This window comes from Piliocolobus tephrosceles, chromosome 1, assembly GCF_002776525.5.
Source record: "Piliocolobus tephrosceles isolate RC106 chromosome 1, ASM277652v3, whole genome shotgun sequence".
Classification (NCBI taxonomy): Eukaryota; Metazoa; Chordata; class Mammalia; order Primates; family Cercopithecidae; genus Piliocolobus; species Piliocolobus tephrosceles.
The window spans coordinates 203,783,577-203,808,332 of NC_045434.1; the positions used below are offsets into that span (position 1 = coordinate 203,783,577).

Below are 24,756 nucleotides of genomic sequence, written 5' to 3' on the forward strand. Positions count from 1 at the left end.
ATCTGTCAAGTGGGGGTGGTGATCCTTGCCTGCCTTAGAGAATTAAAAAGAATGTATGTAGTTGAGAAGACGATCCCATAATAACCACAGAGCTGGCATTCGAGTGATAGTGAGTGACGCAAGGTGCTGAGTACACCCGGTATCCTTACCTCTACCCTATGCAGTAGGCACCATGCACCCCTTTTACAGAGGAGGAGATGAGGTTGGAAGAGACCAAGTGACTTGCCCAAGGCCTTGCAGCCAGGAAGCAGCATTGAAGTACAATTCTCTCTGGCTCCAGAGGCTGTGCACGTGATCACTTCTATAAATGACAGTCATTGCTATTGTGCGGGAGAAAGGGAAGCCCAGCTCCTTCCCTAGAGGAAGTATCACTTGATAGAGGACAAGAGCCAGAAACATGAAAAAGCCTTCAGGATTTTTGTAATCAGGTCTGGATAAAGGAACCCAGAGATGCCGAGTTCTCAGAACCGGGTGGGGCACATCAGAGCCAGGCTGCTGCTGGGGTTGCTAGGCAACCATTCCCCTTTGGTCAGAAGGAGTTCTAGGGGACGGGGAACCATGTGCAGAGAGCAGAGGGTGAGGGAGGTTGATGTCCAGAGGCCGGGTCCTGATGGTATGGTGTCCAGTGGTGGACTCAATGGCACCATCCCTGAGGAATCCAGGAGGGGAGGTTGCTGAGGCTTCTGCCATGAGGGTGACTTGCCCTCACCCTTATTCCTCATTGGTTCCTCCCAGCTGGAGCTGGCCACAGCCAAGAGTGACATGAACCGACACCTGCACGAGTACATGGAGATGTGCAGCATGAAGCGAGGACTGGATGTGCAGATGGAGACCTGCCGCCGCCTCATCAAAGGCTCCGCAGACAGGTACTCGCCTGTCCTCCCAGGGGATTCAGCTATGGCGTCCTTGGAGGGGAACTCCCAAGGCTGCAACTAGGCCATGTTTCATACTGCCAACCTATCTGTCTGTCTGTCCGTCCGTCCATACATACATCCAGTGACTATTAGCACACCTATGTGCCAGATGCCTTACATATCTAACCTCATGCAAGTCCCACCACCACCCTGCCCCTTGTTGATTCAATAGATACTTGTCAAAGGCCTGCTCTGTGCAAGACGGTGGGGCCGGTGAGTACAGCCCTCACCCTTGAGGAGCCGAAGCCCCATTTTCTGCTGAGCTGGGAGCGAGGAGGTGGACGGGGCATGCTCCTGTTTGCTCACAGGGAGTGATTTCCCTTCCTTTGCCATCTGTTAGTCTGTTCTCATGGTGCTATAAAGAACTGCCTGAGGCTCAGCGTGGTGGCTCACACCTGTAATCCCAGCACTTTGGGAGGCTGAGGTGGGAGGATCACTTGAGCCCAGGAGTTCAAGGCTAGCTTGGGCAACATAGCAAGACCCCATCTCAAAAAAAAAAAAAATGCCTGAGACTGGGTAATTTATAAAGGAAAGAGGTTTAATTGACTCACCATTCCACATGGCTGGGGAGGCCTCAGGAAACTTACAATCATGGTAAAGGCACCTCTTCACAGGGCAGCAGGGGAGCGAATGAGTGCCTAGCAAAGGGGAAACTCCCTTATAAAACCGTCAGATCTCATGAGAACTCACTCACTGTCACGAGAACAGGATGGGGAAACCACCCCATGATTCAATTATCTCTAACTGGTCCCTCTCATGACACGTGGGGATTATGGGAACTACAATTCCAGATGAGATCTGGGTGGGAACACAGCCAAACCATATCATCTTCCAACCCAGGACCTGTCCCCAGGAGACTGACATGTGTCAGGCATGGCACGCAAAGCAGAGCCCCTGCCTTCGAGGACACACAGCCTTGTGGGGGGACAGCCATGCTAAGAATGGGCTAATATGCAGAGAATGCCTGCCACACAGCACAAATACATTGTCGTTGTTTTCCTCGTTTTGCTGCATTACTGTATGAGAGGGAGGGACAGCCCTGTGGGGAGCAGATCTGTGTGCAGGGCCGTGGCCTTGCCTTTCAGACCTTTAACTCCTTGAACCCGCAGAACCCACTGTGGTTATCTCCATTATTCAGACAGAAGAGCAGACGCTTAGGCAGGTTAAACAGCTAGCCCAAGCTCCCCCACCCCCAGCTCATTTGAGATAGAATCACAACTGCAGCCCAGTGATGTTAACTGTATCCTGCATGGCCTCCTTTTGAGTGCTGAGTCATCCAGGGTTTACTGAGCACCTACTATGTGCCCAGACCTGGGTTAAGTGCTTGGAGGGTAACAATCAAACTTGATCCACGGTCCAGCTCCCAAGGGATTTTCTTCCTAGAGAAGTCAACACAACCAGACCGAGTAGGGGGCGGTGCAGGGGGTTACCTCGTGAGCTTAAAGGATCTTAAGGATAGCTGAGTGACGCAGGAGCTCAGGGCGAGGCTCCTCTGAGGGTAGATCTTATAGAAGTGGCAGCCCAGCCTTCCCACTCCTTGACCGTCAACTTCAGAGGCCCAGGGCTGCTCTCTGAATTTCCCCACTCTCTTATGCTTCTCAGGAATTCACCGTCCCCCAGCTCCGTGGCCAGCAGCGACTCAGGAAGTACAGATGAGATCCAGGATGAGTTCGAGCGGGAGGCAGATGTGGAGCCCATGGTCAGCTGATGACTGAGGCCCTGCCAGCCTGGTGGTCTTGGTGATGGGGTCCTGCCACCTCTCCTCATGGGCCCAGGAAGGCCCCTTGGAGTGGGGTTCGAAGCCGCGCCACACAGACTTTCTCTGCCCTCCCTTCTCTGGAGGCCCCGAGGGACTGCTGCTTCCTTCCTTCCTTCCACACCACCAACGGGTGCCCCGCCTCCATCCCCCACCCACCCAAGGAATGGTGCTGTCAATTTCTATTGTTCTCCACATTACAAATGCAGACTTCTGTGCGGACTTTGCAGTGTTAACTGTGCCTTCTCCCTTAAGCTGAGCCACTTTGAGCTCCAAAGAATTATTCCTAGCAGGTGTTTTTATACAGAACTCTAAGGTGAGGGCCGGGCCGGCCGGCCGTGGTGTAATGTGGTTTCTGCCGTCCGTCCCACCTGCTCCTCTGATTGGCCATGGGCTACGCCCTCCCTTCCTCCTGAGCCAGCCCAGACCAGCCTGGGGCTTGGGGTGCTCTGCCAACCCCCAGGAAGGAGCCGCTTGCCTCTGTGAGCTTTCTAGGCCTGGGTAGGGACCACCCCAATTTTCTCACTCCCTGAAGGAGAGAAAGGTGGAAGGAAGGGAAGGAAGACACATTTTAATTTTTTGGGGGGATCGAGTGGCAAAGTTGAAGGGACAAGGCACTGTGAGGGGAAGGCGGAGCCTCACTGTGTTTAAACTACTATGCAAAAAACAAAACAAACAACAAAAGCAGCTTGCCTTATATCATTGTGGAAGGCAGGACCTCTCCTGGGCTCCTGGCTTCCCCCTGGAGCTGGGAGGGAGGCCGGGGTTAGGGTGATCTGTGCCGCAGCACTGACTGGGTAGCGTGGGTTTGGCTGAGGTTGGTCAGGAGGCCGGGGTTCCCGCAAGGCACTGGCCTGCCTGACCGCTTGCTCTCTTCGGGGCCTCTGCGGGTTCAGGGCAGGGGCCAAGGGGGTCTTTTATTGCCCTGATAACTTGATGTTCTTCCCTTCGTCGCCAGTCAACAATAGAGGGTTAGAGATCTGTAATTTCTCTGTGAGAAAGTCTGAAGGGGCCAGGCCCGGTCTCTGCTCCCTTCCACCCGCCTTGGGTTAGGACTGTCCGGCAGTTGCCTGCTTTTGGCCGCTGGCAGGAGAGAAGCCTGGTAGGCTGCTGGCAGGGCAGGAGCTGGAGTGAGGGCCATCCTGTTTCTGCTCCTGGACACACGCAGGCCTCTCTCAGCAATTCCCTTGACTGGCCAGTCAGGGTGTTGATCTGAGCCAGTATCCCCCAAGACTTGAATGGCTTGAGTGGGCCTGCATTGAAGGGCACTGTGTGGCGACCCTCCCCCTTCCAAATCTCAGCTTGGAGCCAGCTGAGCAGGCTTTGCTTTATTATTATTTTTTAACCTTTTTTACCTACTGCAGTGGGTCTGTTGCCAATTTTAATTTTTTGTTGTCCCAGGAGCTCCCTCTAGTGGTCAAAGTAGCAAAATGTGCCCAAGGACTAGAACTTGGGTCCCTCTGCCTTGTCTGGGGGCAGAGGAGGGGGCTCTGGGTTTGACCGGGATTGTGGTCCCCAGAGGTCCAGGGCCTTTAAGGGTCTTCTCTGTTTTCTGTTTCCCCCACCTGTGTTACAGTCTTAAAAATACTGTACATAATAGATACACGTAGATAGAGAGAGCGTGAGAATGTGTTAGTGACTACGTGTGATGTAATTTATCACGATTTGGTGGCCTTCGTCATGAGTTTTTTCCTTTGTTTTATTTTGCTGGGGGCGCCTCCTACAGGTCCCCTGCGGCAGTCTGGCTGTGACTCTTCCATAGTCAGCATCTCCTGTTAGCCAAACAGTTCCCTTTGGCAGGTACTTGGAGGGACAATGGTTTTGGAAGAGAGACGGCCCTTCTCTCTCCTCCTCGCTGACCCTTGTTCTAAAGGTTACAGGGTTCAAACATACCTGATTCTTGTTATTATTGTTGTTGAATTTTTATTTTAACCAAAGGTTATCAGAGCCAGTTGGGCTTGAACCTCAGCTGCTAAAAAGATTTTCCGTTTCCACGAGGGCAGGAAAACATCCGCCCTCGTGGGTCTCCTCCGTCCGGGGCTGAGGGAGGCGTTGGACAATGTGGTGTGGGAGTCTTGTGGGCAGCGTGGAAGCCAGCCCTGGGTTGTTCCCCAAGGTGGTGGGAGGGTGACAGACATATCTTTAGAGTTAAGACTGTAAGGCAGCAGTGTTCGCGTTGGAGGGTAACAGGTTACTGTGGTGATCGGTGTCCGGCGGTATTATTTTTACTTTCCTCCTTGTATACATAGGTCATTTGTCTTTGAGAACTAGGGTACTCTAGGGAGTTTGAAAATGGCAGGAGCCAGAAAGAGATCCTGGCCTGAAAGTCCCTTCCTGCTGGCTTTTAATATCTGCTCTCCTCTTGGGAGTGAGGACTTGGGGCAGGTGGCTGGGAGAGGGTAAGCCAGAGTGTGATGGGCCTGCCTCCTGGGCTGGTTCCTGGGTCCGGCCTGCCTGACTGCCTGCCTCTCCACCACATGCTTTTTTCAGTTAATGCCAGTGGGCTGTGCTTGTCCCCTCACCATGAGCCCACAGCTTGCCAAGAAAGACCCCAAAGCTCGCTGGGGCAGCACCAGTCCTAGCTGGGACGAATTGGTCCATCCTTTGTAAAGCTGTAAATACTTCGTTTTGACTTTCTATTTCTAAGCCCAGTGTCATATTGACACTGGTATTTTAGAATTGTTCTCAGATGGGCTCTCCTGCGCTGCCCTCTGTCTCCTATTTTTGGGGGTTTTATACAAACAGAGGATTGGGGAGGGATAGGAAGACTAGCATCCATTTGGCTCCCTGGTTGGTTGTGAAATACACACACACACACACACACACACACACACACACTCCTCTGAGACTCCAAACAGAGAAAAATATTATTGGCAAGCCAACATTTTCTTTCTTGTCTTAAGAAAATGTGTTGAGGTCCCTGAAGGACCAAATCCATCGTGGACTAACTCTGTGGGTGGAACTCAGATGACCTAGGGAGAATTCAACCACTTACGCTTGGAATGGGAGGAGAGGGGGTGGGGTGGGGGAAGATTATAAGATGTAACTTAAGCTAAATGTAATCTATTTATAAAGCAAGAGACTCTCATCTATTTTTATGAAAGGAAGGGTTTTTTAATCTAGGGTAGGCAGTTGTGGTAGCCCAGCATTCTCCTGTGGATGAGAAATGGTGCATGTTGTTGCCGGATTGAATAGAACCCATTCCCCTCCCCATGCCTCGTCTTCTGTCCTCACTTTTGGTCATTAACACCCATGAGCAGCTTCAGCAGACTGTAGGTCCCACTTCACCCCATTCTCCTCTCCTCTGACCCCTCAGTTTCTGGGAAGTCTTGGGGTAGGCTGCGGGAAATTCAGAAGTGTGGTGGGTGGGGGGAGGACAAGGCACACTAGGGAGGGGACAAGCTGGGCTCTGGGGTAGGCTCTGATGAGTTACTCTGACTCTGGTCTGCCGAGATCCATTTCCAACTCAGCTGCGCTGGGAGAGGGTTGGGAGGCAGCAGAGCACGGGTGACAGTGGGAGTACATGACTTCCTTGGAGCCTGGGCCTTCATGGGTCCCAGCTGGTCAGGCAGCTGGAGTAGGAGTGGAAATGGCATAAGATGCTCATAGCCCAGCCCTGGCTGTGCCTACGCCAGGCCAAGCCTGGGCTGCAGTCCTTGCTGTGCTCCCCCCAGGGTCCTGGGGGAGGGATCCTGCTGGGGGTTTCCTAGGACAGGGGTCTTCCCCCTTGAGACACCACGCTCTGGCTCTGGAAGAGCTCTCTCCTGAAGTGGGGAGTCTGGAGGGGGCTGGGTGGGTGCAGGTAAAGCCAGATTCTCTCTGGAAGGGAATTTTCTATGAATGGATGATTTCCAGGCTCAGGGTGGGCTGTTTGTTAGTTCTGGGCAAATCCCTCACCAAGACCCCTCCCTCCCAAGCCCTCAAAGAAACGAGGCAAAGCCCTTCCCTGCAAGACCCCTTGTGGACGTTTCTGCATCTACCTGATTTTTAGCCCCATCCAGGGAGACTTTATACCCCATGATTCCATCCTGCCCCACCGTTGCTGTTGTCTGCCAGCTGGGTCTAGCATCACAGGGAAGGGGGGTTTGTACTCACGGAAAGACTACTGATCCTACCGGAAACCAACCTGTTTACTGTACTGTTGTAAATATCATGCCCTTTATATCCTGTATATTGGCTTCTTTTAAATAAAGTGAAGAAGTGTCTTAGAACTGATGGTGCTTTTTTTATGTTTTTGTTTTTAAATAGAAGATGAATCTGCTGTTGGGGGAGGGGTAAGAGGACGGAGGGTCACAGAAACACTCAAACTCATTAGCTAATTAGCCATAGAATAGGGGATGTTATATCACCTGTTACATTTGTAGCTCACAATAAAAGCTTTGGAAGACGATAAAGCAGGAATCATTACACACATTTTACTGAAGGGGAAGAGAGGACCCGAGACATCACAGGCTCTGTAACTGGCTTGGCCTGGTTTGGAACTGATGGCCTTTTAACCACAAAGTCCCCATTTCTCCAGGCTCTCCAACGTGCCCACAGGAGGTCACCTTCCCAGGCTCTGGATTTGACACTATCCAGCGTTCTAGTTTTTCTTGTTAATGGGCACGTTCAGGGCATCATTGCCCTAATGTGAACTGAGCCCACCTGTCTAGGATCTTCTCCAAAGATGAAGACAAATAGCCGCCACCAATCCCAAGCTGCTTTTTGCCATTCCTAATGCTTGGCACTTTTCCCTCTCTAACTCTTCATTTAAATGTTTAAATTCTCCCAAAGTATCTTAAATGGTGTAATCTGGAGAAAAAGAAGTGGCCTAAGGTCATGGGGGCATTGTGAGTTGGCTATTATTACCTCCGTTTTACAGATGAGGAAACTGAGGTCTGGAAAGGATATGTAGTCTGCCTGGTGCCCTATTGAAGAACCAGGATTAGCATCGGAACTGACTCCTAAGCAGGTGCCCGGTTCATGCTGCTGGAAGAAATATAAACAAATTAAAAGAGAGAGTAAGGAAACGTAACATTACTTTAGGAATGGATTGAGTCCCTGAGACCTCGTCATCAGAGAAGACTTCAGAATCCAAGTTTTAAATAGCATTCCAGTGTTTACTAAGCACACAACATTTTGGAAAGCTGACATTTTTACTTGAGGGGAAAAGGCTCGGGAACAACTGGTTTTGCGGCCAAAGGCTTTAAAATGAAAAGCTAAGCTTTGGCCAGCTCAGGTTTTATCTTGCATTGATCGTAATCTGCAAGAAAGCTAAGAAGCTGGCCGGCGCCGGGCCTGGCGGGTAGGTGGAGGGCGGCTGGGTCCTGTCCAATGAGGCTGGAAGGCAGGCTCATTCCAGCCTCATTGCGTCCCCCGGGAAGCAGCAGGGGGCTGGCCGCGCTGTGGCCCTGCGGGGTCGAGGAGTCTGGTAGCGGACAGGTTTCCGGCCTGGCACAAACCACTGGCAGCTTGAAAGAAGTCAGTGGGACGCCCACCTGACCCGGGGCGCACACTAGAGGGCCGGGCGCACACTAGAGGGCCTTCCGCCCCACTTCAGCACGTGTCCCATTCCGGTTATCTCATTGGCTTTATTCAGCCCCTCTCTGCTCCACTTTGGGAGGCTGCAGCAGGACCGCTCCGTTGATTGGTTCAGAAGCTTCGGTGTGTCACTCTGACTGGTCGGAGGGGTTCACGCCTCTCGGGTCATACCATAATTAGAGGAGGGGAAAACGCATGCATTTCAGGACTTCGCTTTCGGGTTCCCTTCCCCTGTGTTGTGTTTTGCCCCTGTTATGGCACAAAGAGATACTTTTTATTAGCCGAAGCTAGATATAGTGGAACTTCGGCTGATCTCGAGCTCGGAGGACAGCCGGCGTGATCCGTTTCCCCCCGCGGATAGAGGTGGTGCGCTCTGGACGGGGCTGTGCATTCTAGCCGCGCCTGGGCGGACGCTCCAGCAAACAACCCCGCAGCGACCCAGAGATGCTGCTGCCGGCGTCCGCGCTCCTCCGCGCCCTCCTGTCCCGTCCCTGGACCGGAGCCGGGTGAGTGAGCACGGGGCTTGGGGCGGCCTGAGCGCGCGCCTGGGGCCCGGGAGCCTGGGAGTCACTGGGCGTCCCCCGCGCCGCACTCCCTCCCTGCCGGACCCCCAAGCTGCTTCGGTCACCGCCGGGTTCCTCGGGGGCTCCCCTTCGACCCCCACACAGGCCTTTCTCCCACTGAGATCCCTTAGCCTCCTCCCTCAGGTAGTCACCTTACTTTAGCGAGGGGACCCCTCTTCCCGAATCCTGCGACCAAGTAGGGTGCCTCGGGAGCCCTGCAGGTTCCCACGCTCGGAAAGTAGCCTCAGTAGTCACTCGTCTCACTCCTAATACTGGATCTTCGCAATTTGCGAGCTTCCCCCGAGGGACACCTCTATTTTTTCTCTATTTTTTTTTTTAGCACACCACACATCTCACTTCCCCACCCTCGTCCCACGTTCAGTGCGCCCATCCCGCCCCGGATTCCCCGAGTCCTCCTCTCCTTCTACCAGGATTTCTGCCTCTCTCTTTTCCGCTCCCCTCAGTACCCCGCCGCCCGCTTTTTTTTCAAGTTAAATGTTGGACAGAAAAGAGGGACTCCTTTCTTCTTGTAGGTGGAATAATCATATTTATGGAGTTCTTATAATGAACCAAATGCTGGCCAGGCACTTGTCATGTGTCTTACCATGAGGATTAAGTGGTTATTACACGGGGAGTACACTGAACAGTGCCCGGCACAAAGGCAGCGCCTGGTTGTGATTATTGCCATGATCATCAATTCATTATCACCTCTTTTTAAAGTTCTCACTCCTGTGAGGCACGTATTATTCCAAATAATGAAGAAACCCAGGAGCAGTTCAGGGGTGGAGCTGCCCTTCAAATCCAGATTTGCAAACCCTGACATTGTGGAGCCGGGTGTCTGGATCCTTGCCCACTCAGTGACAAATATTCTCAGAGAGCCCCTCCAGCTCGGAGCTAGGTTTGGAGAGGTGGGTGGGACACAGACCCTGCCCCAGAGGGGATCCTAATCTGGCTGCGCACCTGTGGGTCAGCTCCTCCTCCCGTTTGTGTTTTGTTTGCTTGACCTCCGGGGCTGTTAGCGGCTGTCTCTCTCCTGATGAGCTGTGCCCTTTCTGAGTTAATCAGTGGCCCTCTCCCTTCCCCCAAGGGATGGCATGGTGGTGCCCTGAACACAAGTGAGTTTCAACCCTGCTGTGTTTCCTCTGTATGTGGGGAGGGGATAGGAAAGGGTGCAGGAAGAGGACATGGGACAGAACAGTTCCTCCTGTAGGCTGAGACTGGGGCCACACTTGCCATACTCCCTGTGCGATGCCATTTGCAGGCCTTCCCTGCACTCTGAGGCCCAGGAAGATGGGGCTGATGCAGTCCAGTGTTATACCGAGTGCCTACTGTGAGCTGATGCTCTGCCAAACACCCTAGAGGTGAGGAGTACCCAGGGAATTTACATGGAGTGGGGCCTTTGAGGAGTTTTCAGCTTAATAGGGTAGAAATGCATAGAAAAAACCTCTAATATCTAGTGGAAAGCAATCCATATTCTAAAAGATAAGCCCATGATAACAATAATAATAATTATCAAGCAATCAAGCACTCTGGGCTTAACACCGAGCCGATAAGTACTGTCTCATTCCTGTATTATCATGGGAAACGATCTGCCATTCAGAGATATATGACTGAAATTACACTTGGTCTAAATCCAGATTTATGCTCTGAATTATGAGGCCTCCTGAATTGAGAGGGGAAAGAGAAAGAGCGTTTCGCAACCGGTTCCCTGGGCTCAGGTTACCCCTTTGATGCAGCAGCTGGCCGCATGCCCTGGACAGGATGTCTCACCCTCACCACTATTCACATTTGGGGCTACATTTTTGTTGTTGTGGAGCCTGTCCTGTGCACTGTAGAAAGTTTAGCAGTGTGTCCTTGGCCTTTACCCACTCCATGTCAGGGGCACCCGCGGCCCTGACAGTTATAAAACAAGTCCTGGCCCTTGCAGGAAACACAAGTTACCAGACATTGCCAGATGTTCCCTGGGGGACGAAAATCACCTCTGGTTGGGAGCCACTGCTCTAGAGGAACAGCTTTGGTATTTGATCACTTGTTCATTTACTCCACGAACATTTAGGGCACACCTGTGGCGCGCCGTGCCTGCATTTATGGGGAAACAGTTGCAGGGCGTTTTCAGTGACATCCCTCAGGGCCCTATGTGTAAAACTCTAGTCCTGAGAAAAACCACTGCTTTTGAGGAACGGGTATGGAAGATGTCTCAGTGTCTTCTTTTTTTGCCTTCAGTGCCAGGAATCTCTGCCAGTTTTAAAAAATACCCTTGATACATGTTTTCTTTTGGTTTAATGCATGTCAATTGTGAAAACTACAGATAGGGCAAAAAAAAAAAAAAAAAAAAGAAAAAAGAAAAATCACCTGGAATTGTACCACACAGAGGTACCCACCGTTAACATTTTGATTCATGTCCTTTAACTTTCCATGAATATATATGCTTTAAAAAAAAAAAAAAAACCTCGTAAAAACAAGCTCATCTGCCAGTAATTTATTGTAGCTTGTTTTTTCCCTTTATACACTTGTCTGCCTTACAGTATATTCCCAGGCCCTGGAACTGTGTCTGGCACCTGGTAAGCCCTTGGCAAACATTTAGGGAATGAATGAACTTGTCATGTGAGCCCTTGCTTGTCAACTGATATTTATCACAGCCAGCCTCAGGACAATCACCATAAACGTGTGGCCTTTATAGGTAGGCCCAGGGATGACAGCTGATGACAATGACTGCCATTTACTTTTCATGTGGATTATTTTACTCAGCCTCTCAGCAGCCTGTGCTGTAGGGGTTACCACCCCTATTTCACAGATTAAATAACTGAGGCCCATGGAAATTGAGAAAAACTTGTCCAAGGCCTTGAGCTGGTGAACGCCAGGCCTCCCAACTGACTGCCTCTTTTCTCCTTTAACCCTGACTTCCTGTTCTTTTCTCAATCAGCTTTACCATTGGTGTCCTCAGCTCTCTTTGGAAACAGGCAGGATACAGATTAATAGCCAGCCCAGGCATGTAGTAGGCTTGTAAGAGTTCATTTCTGTTCCTTACTTCTTGTGCCAAACCCAGACGTGACTCCTGCTCACCCCATCTGACATCAGGGGGCTGATGGGCCAGAATTGGCTACTACCGTGTCCCCTGCAGTGATCCTGGGTGATTTTGGACTCTTCTCAGGCTACCTGATGGTTTAATTTTCAAAATATCACAAGCACCCAATGCTTTTCCCAGTCTGCCCGGCCCTTGGATGGATACAGCTTGCCCTGGGTCGGTGGCTGGCATTTCCCACCATTCCTTACACATTCTCTGCTCTTGAACTCCTCCAACCAGTGGCTGGGGCAGTGCCTTTGGCCTGGAATGTGCTGCTGGCCACCTCGGTGAGCCCATCCAGTGCTTTGTGGCCTTGGCAAGGCAGCTTCTGTCCCTTTAGTATCCTCATCTGCAAAATGGGGATGTATTAACAGCTACATAGCAGGTGGTTGCAAGGATTAGCAGTGATGTGACCAGTGGTTTCCTGGGTGCCTGGTACTGAATGTGTGCTCTTGTGAGTATTTGAGTGGAAGAATAATTAAAACGTGATTATCTTCACACTTCTAAAGTAGTGAAAGCGCCATTGAGGCAGTGCTTGGCAGTGGCACCCCTGGGAGCAGCCTGCCTCCTGTGCCCTGCATCTGGCCCAGCACACAGTAGGCATTGAACAGTTGCTGTTGAGATGGCCGGGAACACAGCATGGCTTGGATCCTGGCTCCAACTCTTGGCAGCTCTGTGGCCCCAGGCAGGTTACTCACCCTCTCTGGGCTCCTTTATGTTCTCATATGGAAAATAAAGATGACAGTAGTAGTCACCTCATAGGATTGTCCTGTGGGTTAAATGGTCTCATACATGAAAAGCACTTTGGAGTGCCCAGCACCTGGAATACTCAGCAAGTGCTGCTGTGGTTATGAGGATCCCCTCTCCCACCAATGGGCTTCCTGGAGTGACCATCTTCGATCAGGAATATGAAGACAGCAGGGTCCCAGCAGTGAAGGATGGTGGCAGGAGGGAAGGTATGGGACTCAGATGTCCTCGGTCTCTTCCCTTTATTCCAATTAAGTACCCCAGATGCCAGACCCCGTCTGTTATTATTATTGTTGTTGTTTTGGAGACGGGGTCTCACTCTGTTGCCCAGGCTGGAGTACAGTGTCACCGTCTCAGCTCACTGCAGCCTCAACCTCCTGGGCTCAGTCATCCTCCCACCTCAGCCTCCCAAGTAGCTGGAACTACGGGCGCACATCACCATGCCCAGCTACTTTTTGTATTTTTTTGTAGAGATGGGGTTTCACCATGTTGGCCAGGATGGTCTCAACCTCCTGGGCTGAAGTGATCCTCCTGCCTCGGCCTCCCAGAGTGCTGGGATTATAGGCATGAGCCACCGCGCCTGATCTATTTGGGTTTTGACCCTGCCCCCTCAGGGTATGGAAGAGACTTCTCCGCTTCTTGCAGGCTCCTTAATCCCCAAACCTTCCCTCTCCTGACAGAGGTCATGGTGTGGAGTGAAGAGTCCCTGGGCTGAGCTGCAGTGCCAGTGGACAGCTGAGTGACCTTGGGCAAGTCACTGCCCACCTTGGGGCAGCCACTTTCCTCAGGTGGAAATGAGGTTCTAGCTGTATGGTGAGGAGGATGAACGTGTCCCATCAGCCCCACCTGACCCTGGGCCTCTGAGATGTTGCAGGTGCTTCAGCCATACTGTAAGTCTCCTGAGTAAGGAAGACCTGGGTTCAAATCCTGCTCTGTCACTCATGAGCTGTGACCTGAGCCAGGAGTGAGTAACTCGGAACCTCATTTGTAAACAGATCATTCTGCAGTTGAATATCCCTCATCTGAAATGCTTGAGAACAGAGTGTTTCGTTTTTTGGGTTTTTATTTTTTTGAGATGGAGTCTCGAGCTATCGCCCAGGCTGGAGTATAATGGCAAGATCTTGGCTCACTGCAACCTTCACCTCCTGGGCTCAAGCCATCTTCCTACCTCAGCCTCCTAAGTAGCTGGGACTACAGGCACACGCCACCACGTCCAGCTAATTTTTGTATTTTTAGTAGAAATGGGGTTTTGCCATGTTGGCGGGGCTGGTTTCAAATTCCTGACCTCAAGTGATCCGCCCTCCTTGGCCTGAGAGGATCCGACAGGAGCCCCGTTCCAGCTGTGTGAGGTTGGACCAGTGGAGGGCATCTCAAGCAGTGGGGACCCCAGGGGATCCCAAAGTGCTGGGATTACAGGCATGAGCCACTGCGCCCAGCCGAAAGTGTTTTGTATATTGAACTTTCTTGGATTTTGGAGAATTTGCTGAACCAGTTGAGCATCCCTACTCCCAAGTTCCAAAGTCCAAAATGCTCCAATGAGCATTTCCTTTGAGCGTCATGTTGGCACTCAGAAAAGTTTCAGATTTTGGAGTATTTCAGATTTTGGATTTTTGAATCAGCGATGTTCAACCTGTCATGCCTCCCTCATACATTTGTGTGGTGGATTCAGTGAGATGATCCTGTCTCACTTAGGTTAGTGCTTGGCATGTGGTGGCAAGTGCTTGACAAACGTTGTCTGATGTTTGCTGGGCCGTGGCTGAAGCAGTTCGTCCCTGGCGTCTGGTGTCGGGTCTTTCCTTTCTTTTTTTTGAGACAGTGTCCTGCTCTGTTGCCCAGGCTGGAGTGCAGTGACATGATTTTGCCTCACTCCAATCTCTGCTTCCCGGGTTCAAGCAATTCTTCTTCCTCAGCCTCCCAGGTAGATGGGATTATAGGCACGTGCCACCCAACCCAGCTAATTTTTGTATTTTTAGTAGAGACGATGTTTCACCATGTTGGCCAGGCTGGTTTCCAACTCCTGACCTCAAGTGATCCACCTGCCTCAGTCTCCCAAAGTTTTGGGATTACAGGCGTGAGCCACTGTGCCCGGCCAGGCCTTTCTTTCCCTCCTGGCCCTGCCCTGGGCACTGCACTTTCTCTGCTCACCTGGTGTTGCCTTTATCTCAGTGATACGGAGGATTAGCCTTATCAGGCTCCAGACAACAGCTGGACAATCCAGGAGGCTAAATGAAGCAAAGATAATGTCCTTTTAATTTCTCCTCTCCTTGTCCTTGGCAACCCCTCACCCTAGCCACTCGGGAACCCAAGGGGCCTGTGTGCAGCCCCAGGTGATAGCAGAAGAGCACTGGCCTTGGAGTCCAGTCCTGGGGGCCTGGCGTCAGCTCTGACACTCATGCATTGATTGTATTTCTCAGGTGCTTACTGTGGCCGGTCAGTGTGTTAGGCTTGGGGTGCCTAGTGGTGAATGGAATGGGTATGGGCTGGCTGTGTGGAGCCTGTGGCCTGGCGGGCACACAGATGATCAGTCAGAGCTCTATAATAGGGTTGTCACTAGTGCTTCCAGAAAAGTCTAGAGCTATGAGAGGGTCCGATAGGAGCCCCATGCCAGCTGTGTGAGGTTGGACCAGTGGAGGCCATCTCAAGCAGGGGGGACCCCAGAAAAGACTGGGGTGGCTGGGTTGCAGCAAATGGGGCAGGGTGACGGGGAATACATTTGGAGGCCTTGGTAAGGATTCTGATGTCTTTATTTTAGAAGAAATGAGAAGCCACTGAGTAGTTTCTCACTGAGCTCCCCACTGTGCCATCTCTCTAATGATCAGATTTCCATGTTAACTTTGGTTGTGGTGTCGACTTGAAGGACTTGGAGACTGGAGCAGGACTGGCATGGCATGAGTCCAGGTGAAAGTGAATAGTAGCTCGGACCAGGTGTCTTGGACAAGGTGGAGGCCAGGCCCTCTGTGTCTTTTCAGTTTTTCCCTTTGTAGATTTCTGAAGCTGCACTGGCTGGCCTACAGCTCCTTGCAACCCTGACATCTGGTGCAGGAGGTGAAACGGTGCATGGCCTTTGTAGATCATATCTCAGTACTTGTAACCCTGACATCTCCCGCCACAGGAGGTGAAACGGTGCATGGCCTTCATGGACTGGATCCCAGTGCTTGCAGCCCTGACGTCTCCCGCTGCAGGAGGTGAAATGGTGCATGGCCTTCGCAGATCAGATTCCAGCACTTATAGCCCTGACATCTTCCGGTGCAGGAGGTGAAATGGTGCATGGCCTTCGCGGATCAGATCCCAGCACTTGTAGCCCTGACATCTTCCGGTGCAGGAGGTGAAATGGTGCGTGGCTTTCGTGGATCAGATCCCAGCACTTGTAGCCCTGACATCTTCCGGTGCAGGAGGTGAAATGGTGCATGGCCTTCGCAGATCAGATCCCACTTGTAGAGGGTGAGGGGGACCAACTTGAGGTCTCAGGCCCAGAGCACGAGCAGAAAGGGCACTGCAGATTTTCAGGGAAACCTGAGTCAGATTGAGACTCTGTCTTGTGCCACTTTCCCTAAGTGGGAGGACTGAGGGCTGCTCTGAGAAAGGTTGGGTTGGATCCATATCCGCCGCCCAGAGTCAGGCACTTCCTGGGTGCTTGGCAAACGAGTGCTGAATTATTGAGGGAGCTGTTGTTGACCTGATCCGATTTATCTCTGCATCCTTGCCATGTGGAATAAATGGGTACTGACTGCATAAATGCATGAATGGATGAGGAATGTCAAGAAGGTCCTCATGGATCCTCATAGAGGCCCCAAGTCCTGTGACTGATTCATCTCTGCCTTCACCCTAGCAGCCAGTGAATGGGTACTCCCGTTAGTCCAAAATGGTTCATGAATGAAAACATAAAAAGAAAAAAGCAAACGTTGATGGGAGTCCCTAGGTTATTTTTAGCTGCAGTTGACTCAGGCTGAACTTTGAACTAGTATCTGTTCTCCAGGCCACACTCAGACTGATGGATGGACAGCTGGGCCGGTGCTTGGAGACTTCCAGGCACAGAGAAAGCCATGGGGCATGTGATCCTGAGGTCACAGTGGGCATCTGGGCCTCTGCCCTGTGGAAGGGGGAGAGAGGCCTACAGGATCTCTCTCTCTGACATTTCCTGAGAGGGAATGGAGAAAGGAGAACTGGCTGCTACTACATTCATTCATTCATTCATTCATTCATTCATTCATTCATTCATTCATTCATTTTGAGACGGAGTCTTGCTCTGTTGCCCAGGCTAGAGTGCAGTGGCATGATCTGGGCTCACTGCTACCTCTACCTCCCAGATTCAAGTGATTCTCCTGCCTCAGCCTCCTGAGTTAGCTGGGTGTATAGGTGTGCGCCACCACGTCTGACTAATTTTTTTTTTTGTATTTTTAGTAGAGATGGGGTTTCACCCCCATGTTGACTAGGCTGGTCTCGAGCTCCTGAGCTCAAGCCATCGGCCCACCTAGGCCTCCCAAAGTGCTGGGATTACAGGCATGAACCACTGCAACCTGCCTACTATGTTTTAACCTGGGGATGGAATATGGTGCTGCGTATTCCTCCAGTAGTTGCTGAGTACCTGGGCCAGCCCCTGAGGCTGTGATTTTTGGGGGCATCTGGAAGCCCATGTGAAATAGCATTCTGAGACTTACAGTTTTCTTTGGAAAGCAAAAGCAGGAGGGGTGAGGAAAGGCCAACACTTTTAATCCTCCTGATGACCCTGCAAGGTGCATCATGTCAACCTTAAATAGTGAGATTCAGAAAGTAGGATTAAGTAGTTTATTCAGGCTCTGAAGTTGAGGATGGCCACCAGGGAGCATAGATTCACGTTACCCTGAATATACACTCCGATTAACTGCAGTAACAAGTGGGCTTTTTAAGGTGCAGGGGAAAGAGGCAGTTTCTAAGTCATTTACCAAAAATTTATATTAAAATAATATAAGCTACTGGCTGGGTTCACACCTGTAATCCCAGCACTTTGGGAGGCCAAAGCGGGTGGATCACTTGAGGTCAGGAGTTCGAGACCAGCCTGGCTAACATGGTGAAACTCAATCTCTACTAAAAATACCAAAAATGAGCTGGGTGTGGTAGCGGGTGCCTGTAATCCCAGCTACTCGGGAGGCTGGGGGAGGAGAATTGCTTGAACCCGGGAGGCGGAGGTTGCAGTGAGCTGAGATGGCACCATTGTACTCCAGTCTGGGCTACAGAATGAGACTCCAAATCAAAAAAAAAAAAAAAAAGCTACTGATTGGCTGTGCGTTGTTCTTTGTGTGAGGCTTTCCAGGATCATAAAATTAACGGATGAGGCAGCTAGTCAGAAACAAAATGCCTTGAAATAATTGCCACCGGGCGTGGATGCAAAGGGCATGACTCAGGTCTGTATTTGTGTCTCCCCAGGCCTCATACATTTTGCATGCTTCACATAGCTCACACTGCCCTGAGCTATTTTTCTCTTTTCAGTAGTATTGTCCCCATTTTCCAGGTGAGGAAACTGAGGCTCGCAGACTTTCTAAGAATGTACTGAGGTCATGGAGCAGGTGTGAGCTTTGCTTCCAGATTTGTCTGCTTCTGGGGCCTGCGCTTTTCCTGTCCACCAGGACCTGGGCTCCAAAGGGAGACTGGGACAGAGTTCCACTTCTCCGCTCAAAGAGTCGATGGTGATGTCTGGCTCACCAACTGTGGTGGGTGTGGTACTGTTGAGGCCTGGAGCGCTGCTGGAATGTGTGGTCAGGAGCTTAGCTGAGGTCCCTGTCAGAAGCTTCCAGATGGTCCCAGGGGATTGGCACTCCTTTGTCCCTTCCTGAGGGACTGTGGAGACTCATGGCTGCCTCTCCATTCTTCCCATGACAGTAGGTGGGAGAGGGCAATGCAGATTTTAATGTATTTATCGTTATCAGATCTCCGTAGTAACCCCATGAGGAGGTGTCAGTGTTTTACAGAGGGAAACTGGCTTGGCCAGGCGCGGTGGCTCAAGCCTGTAATCCCAGCACTTTGGGAGGCCGAGACGGGTGGATCACGAGGTCAGGAGATCGAGACCATCCTGGCCTACACGGTGAGACCCCGTCTCTATTAAAAAAAAATACAAAAAACTAGCCGGGCGAGATGGCGGGCGCCTGTAGTCCCAGCTACTCTGGAGGCTGAGGCAGGAGAATGGCGTAAACCCGGGAGGTGGAGCTTGCAGTGAGCTGAGATGGCGCCACTGCACTTCAGCCTGGGTGACAGAGCGAGACTCCGTCTCAAAAAAAAAAAAAAAAAAAGACAAGTGACTTGCCCAAGGTCACACAGCTACTGGGAGGCAGAGTGGGGGGGGGGGGGGGGGTGCAGAGCTACGGCTCAGGGTGGAGGTTGATGGGGAGGGGAGGGGAGTGGAGAGAAGGTCTTCTGTGCTCACTTTGCTGGAGGCAAAGTGGAGGTGGGGCGTGCAGAGCTGCCAGCCCAGGGTGGATGTGGATGGGGAGGGAGAGAAGGTCCCATGTACTCACTTTACCTGCCAGGATCTTGGGTGGACTGGCCCCTGCCCCTGCGTCTCCCTCTGCCTCAACCATGCAGGCCCCTCAGCCCCTCACTCTGCCTCCTCCTACCTGGGATGCTCTTCCCAGCTCCTCTCAAGCCTCCCTTAAGTCTCTCTCAGGGTCACCTCCTCAGAGAGGCCTTCCCTGACCACCCTGGCTGAAGCAGCGCTATTCTCCCCGTTGTTCACTCATTGCCATGCTCACCATCTGTGGTTACTGTCATGCATGTCCGTGTGAAGAGACCACCAAACAGGCTTTGTGTGAGCAACATGGCTGTTTATTTCACCTGGGTGCAGGCGGGCTGAGTCCGAAAAGAGAGTCAGCGAAGGGAGATAAGGGTGGGGCCGTTTTATTGGATTTAGGTAGCTAAAGGAAAATTACAGTCAAAGGGGGGTTCTCTGGCGGGCAGGAGTGGGGGTCACAAGGTGCTCAGTGGGGGAGCTTTTGGAGTCAGGATAAGCCAGGAAAAGGACTTTCACAAGGTAATGTCATCACTTAAGACATGGACCGGCCATTTTCACTTCTTTTGTGGTGGAATGTCATCGGTTAAAGTGGGGGCAGGGCGGCCGGGCGCGGTGGCTCACGCCTGTAATCCCAGCACTTTGGGAGGCCGAGACGGGCGGATCACGAGGTCAGGAGATCGAGACCATCCTGACTAACACGGTGAAACCCCGTCTCTACTAAAAATACAAAAATTAGCCGGGCGCGGTGGCGGGCACCTGTAGTCCCAGCTACTCGGGAGGCTGAGGCAGGAGAATGGTGTGAACCCGGGAGGCGGAGCTTGCAGTGAGTGGAGATTGCGCCACTGCACTCCAGCCTGGGCGACAGGGCAAGACTCCATCTCAAAAAAAAAAAAAAAAAAAAAGGTGGGACAGGGCATTTTCACTTCTTTTGTGATTCTTCAGTTACTTCAGGCCATCTGGGTGTATACCTGCAAGTCACAGGGGATGCGATGGCTTGACTTGGGCTCAGAGGCCTGACAGTTACCTTGCTTGTTTCCTGACCAGGCCTCACACTGAAGGTCACCTGTGTGCAGCCAGAGGCCTTGCTGTCTCTGTCACTGCTTTATCTCCAGGGTCTGAGATGACACCAGAGACCCGGCAGGTCATCAGTCATTGCGGAATGAACATAGGGTCTGGCCACACTCCCTCGGTTTTGTGTCCTTCCTTCAGACCTCCCCGGCTGGGTCATTGAGCCCCAGACTCCTGACCCCTGACACTCATAGCCAGGCCATTCTGTCTCCTGTAGCGCATAAACAATCTCAGAACACTAGCCTCAGGCCGAGTCCCTCTCTCTGAGACTGTGATCAGATGAGACACAATAAGCCGTCTTCCCGATTTTTTTTTTTTTCCTTGAGACGGAATCTTGCTCTGTCATCCAGGCTGGAGTGCAGTGGCATGATCTCAGCTCACTGCAACCTCTGCCTCCCAGGTTCAAGTGATTCTCCTGCCTCAGCCTCCCAAGTAGCTGGGAGTACAGGAGCAGGCCACTATGCCCAGCTAATTTTTGTATTTTTAGTAGAGACGGGGTTTTACTATGTTGGCCAGGCTGGTCTCAAACTCCTGACCTCAAGTGATCCGCCCACCTTGGCCTCCCAAACTGCTTTGATTACAGGTGTGAGCCACCGCACCCGGCCTCCTCTTCATGACTTTTGTCTAAGCACAGACAAAAACGAGATCTCTATGCCACCCACAAAGCACCAAACATCTTGGTAAATGTTCCTTTTTTCCCAGTCAGCCTCACCCCCACTTTCTGACAGCAGCCAATCCAGAGCTAACCCTGGCTTCCTTAAACCCTCCTCAAGTCACCCTGCCAAACCCCATGGGTTTCCTTACAGCATCTTACTGAGATGCCCTGTGGTTCCTCACACTGTGTGTTTTCCCTCATTGTGCCAACCAGTGAGCCCCACCTGTGCAACTCCAGCTGTTCTGGGTTGTCTGGGGTCATTGACACCCGAGAGAGATGATATCTGGGCCTTCTGGACTCAAGTGCAGGTTTCTCCTACTCTTGATCTTGAACTAGTCATTTTCCTTTTAGGACTGAAATGACCTTATTTCTGTAGAGAGGTGACTGGTGGGGCCCATCTGAGGCCACGGTAGATGGGAAGTTTGTCAATGTCAAGTGCCCTTTGGGCATTAGCTGACTTTGTCATCATGATTCTTCTCATTTACAGAGGGGGAAACAGGCCTGAAGGGGAAGTCCCACAGCTGGGAGGTGGCAGAGCTGAGGCTCCAGCTCTGGAATGACTGACCCTAGCGTCCTAGCTTTGAGCCACCTGACCTCCCACCTTGTGACCCTCAGTTGTGGTCGGGGGTGGTGGAAAGAGATCAGAGGATTTGAGCAAGGAGTTCTTGAAACTCAGTGCCCTGGAATCAGGCACCTCACCCCCAGGGCCAGCCCTCCCAGGTCGTGAGCTGAGCTCGGGGCAGCCCTCCCGGGTCGTGAGCTGAGCTCGGGGCAGCCCTCCCGGGTCGTGAGCTGAGCTCGGGGCAGCCCTCCACGTTCATGGTCCACATCTTGGACATTCCTGCCCACCCGGAGCTCTCAGCCCTTTGTGCCAAGAGGATCTCAGCTGGTTCACATTCTGAGGACACTGTGTTCTGGAATGTGCTGCCCTTGCAGCTTAGAAAGAGAAGGAATTTGGGTCTTTTTGGGATAAAGCCTGCCTTGTGAAAGAAGAAAGGGAGAGTAACACTTTGCATGTGCAAAATACTTTAAACATGGTTTTGCATCTATGTGTTTAAACTTCAAACAACCACATGAGTTCAGTGTGATTATTTTTACTTGATAGATGTAGAACCACGCTCAGAGGAGGCAAGTCACAGGCTCAAGGACACACAACCATGGGACTGGGACTTGAACCTTGGGTTGTGGACCCCCAAGGTGGGTTTTTGTTGTTTTGAGACGGAGTTTTTCGCTCTCTCACCCAGGCTGGAGTGCAGTGGCATGATCTTGGTTCACTGTAACCTCTGCCTCCTGGGTTCAAGTGATTCTCCTGCCTCAGCCTCCCGAGTAGTTGGGACTATAGGCACACACGCCACCACACCTTGCTAATGTTTTAAGTATTTTTAGTAGAGACAGAATTTGACCATGTTGGCCAGGCTGGTCTTGAACTCCTGACCTCAAGTGATTTGCCCACCTCAGTCTCCCAAAGTGCTGGGATTACAGGTGTGAGCCACCGTGCCCAGCCCAAGGTGGGTTTTTGACCCCCTACTTTCTAGTTGCATTGGATTTCAGGCCCTGGTTGCCCACCTAGGACCCCCTGTTGGAGGTAGAAGGGCTGGGGTCTGGTGGTAGGGCCACTGCTGACCTCTCTGCCTCTGTCCCCTGCCCTTGTGTCCCAGGCTGCGGTGGAAGCACACCTCGTCCCTGAAGGTGGCCAACGAGCCCGTCTTAGCCTTCACGCAGGGCAGCCCTGAGCGAGAGGCCCTGCAAAAGGTAACGGGAGGGTGGGGGACACCCGAGAGGTGCAGGGCATGGAGCAGAGGCTGCCCCCAGCAGCCCTGAGCTAGTGCTCCGTGCCTGCAGCCATCACCCACTTCTACCCTTGCTCCCCGCCTAGGGAGGAAGCCTGGGAGGGCTGTGGGTCTGGAGTGTGGGAACAGCTGTGAGGACCAGGGTGGCAGCCTAGAGCTACTCTGGGGCTTCTCAGGCCAGGTCAGATGTCATAAGCCCAGTTGTTTTATACTTAAACATGTTTTCCAGTTAATTGCCAGCATTTTAAAGATCAAGAGATTTCACATAAGTTTCAGGTGCAGTTTTTTTATCTCTGTGTCATGGGTAGACCTCACCTTCCTGCAGGGTGACAATGGCTGGAGCAGAGTTCGGCTGCCCCCGAGGGGAGCACACGTTCTCTGATGACCACCGACCCGGCCTGGTCCCCGTCTCATTTCTGTGTCAGTCTGGGCATCTCTGTCTGTGGACTCTGCGTTAGAGTTTTAGATGGGAGGAAGTAAGGAAGGCAGCGACCATACCTGCTCTTGTCCCTCTCCCCAGGCCTTGAAGGACCTGAAGGGCCGGACAGAGGCCATCCCATGTGTGGTGGGGGATGAGGAGGTGTGGACATCGGACGTGCAGTACCAGGTGTCGGTATGTCCAGCGGGTGGGCAGGGCTCAGCCCCTCCCCTGAATATGTGACCTCTTTCTCTGTCAGCTTGTAAGCTTATGATATGTGGGCTCTGACTTCAAGGCCTTTATAGTGCCCCTCCCCACCCCAGATTTTGAATTCTGTGAACCGGTAAAGCTTCCCAAAACAAAGGACGGCACCCACACTGCATCCAGCCCCTAGCGGCACCCTGTGTCTGGGCAAGAAAGGCCATGAGGGGTCCACACAGCATCTTCTGTTATTCCTCACAGATTTCTTGCCAAGGGGATTTGGGAGCTAATGGTAAAAAGCTGGGCCCCAGGCCCCGAGCTCCTCAGATGGCATTGGCCTAAGAAGCCCCCATGCTTGGAGTTTATCCATCCAGAAACTGGCAGGCACTTTACAAGGGCCAGGAAACTCACAGGTCTGTGATTCGGAGGAGAGTAAAAGGTCGGGCCTTTTGCAAACAGGGCAAGCACATTCTAGCCCTGTCCAGCTGAAACCCTGGGCAGATGTGTGCAGGGGGAGGGGTGACTGAGCGGGAGGACCCAGGTCCCCCAGTCTGAAGGTTCCCAGGACAGCCTGGGGCAGGAGTTGACCACAGAGGTGTCCTGGAGCTCTTGTCGCTGGCTCAGGACTACCTGGAGCTGTCTAAGCGTGGCCTGGGGTCTGCAGGCGTTGGCCAGGTCACTCTGTCTGCACTGGCTGCGTGTGCAGGTGCCAACTGACAGCAGCACCCACCACCCAGCTCCCTGGTTGTCTCTGTAACTGCCTAGAGCCTGCCCTTACCTGCAGCTCCCCGGGCGTCCGAGGCCGCATGGCAGCTGGGATTTTTCCAGGCAGCGAGGCTCCGGCATTCTGATAAGGCCCTGGGTGAATACTGCTGATTTTCATTTCCCACATTGCCTCGCCGACCTGGCTGGAGGTTCTGGCCATGGGCTGATCACTGTGGCACCAGATATTTGAGGTACTGGGGCATGTGAAGGCAGGATCTATGTTTGCTGGGACATAGCACTGACGGGGCTCTGCAGTCCACTGGGGCCCAGGTTGCAGCCACCTTCTCCTTCTCAGCCCCTAAGCATCACAGGCCAATCTCAGGTAGGGTCAGAATACAGAGTGACTGTGCCAAGGTTTAACATGAAGGAGAATGGTCACTTTCTACTCAAGCCTAGACCAGTGCTGGCCAATAGAATTTCCTGCAGTGATGGCAGAAATGTGCCAGATCTGCATTGTCCGTTCCAGCGGCCACGAGCCACGTGTGGTTGTCCAGCACGTGAAATGTGGCTTGTGGCTACTGTTTTAGACAAGAAAGCTCCAATAACCCACCAGAAGACGGATAGGTAGCAAAAGTGTTAGCTGTTATGATATAAACTCTCTTGCCAGCCCTGGGAAGGAAAGAAGTGAAATTTCTCCCTGCTCCGTTGGTCGTGCTGGCATTCACCACTGCCAGGCGTTAGGTTTTGAAGGGAAGACGAAGGTTAAAGAAAGACACACACACAGAGAGAGGGCGGCTGAGACAGCCACACCGTATATTGCAGAAACCTGAGGAAGTGGGGGACCAGCTTAATGCCAGGGCCCACCGCTGCTTCC

At 52.2% G+C, this 24,756-nt stretch overlaps 2 protein-coding genes across 2 annotated transcripts in view; both read left to right on the forward strand.

The window, feature by feature from the left end:
* Positions 1 to 6,885, forward strand: part of IFFO2 (intermediate filament family orphan 2) — a 50,042-nt gene extending 43,157 nt beyond the window's left edge. Inside the window, exons 8-9 of the mRNA XM_023219827.2 lie at positions 736 to 866; positions 2,517 to 6,885. Of these exons, the coding sequence (XP_023075595.1) occupies positions 736 to 866; positions 2,517 to 2,622 (237 nt within the window). The 3' untranslated portion in view covers positions 2,623 to 6,885. The remainder of the gene's footprint in view (positions 1 to 735; positions 867 to 2,516) is intronic.
* Positions 6,886 to 8,574: 1,689 nt separating this feature from the next.
* ALDH4A1 (aldehyde dehydrogenase 4 family member A1) overlaps positions 8,575 to 24,756 on the forward strand; it is a 39,581-nt gene continuing 23,399 nt past the window's right edge. Inside the window, exons 1-3 of the mRNA XM_026455923.1 lie at positions 8,575 to 8,696; positions 22,427 to 22,520; positions 23,079 to 23,171. Of these exons, the coding sequence (XP_026311708.1) occupies positions 8,635 to 8,696; positions 22,427 to 22,520; positions 23,079 to 23,171 (249 nt within the window). The 5' untranslated portion in view covers positions 8,575 to 8,634. The remainder of the gene's footprint in view (positions 8,697 to 22,426; positions 22,521 to 23,078; positions 23,172 to 24,756) is intronic.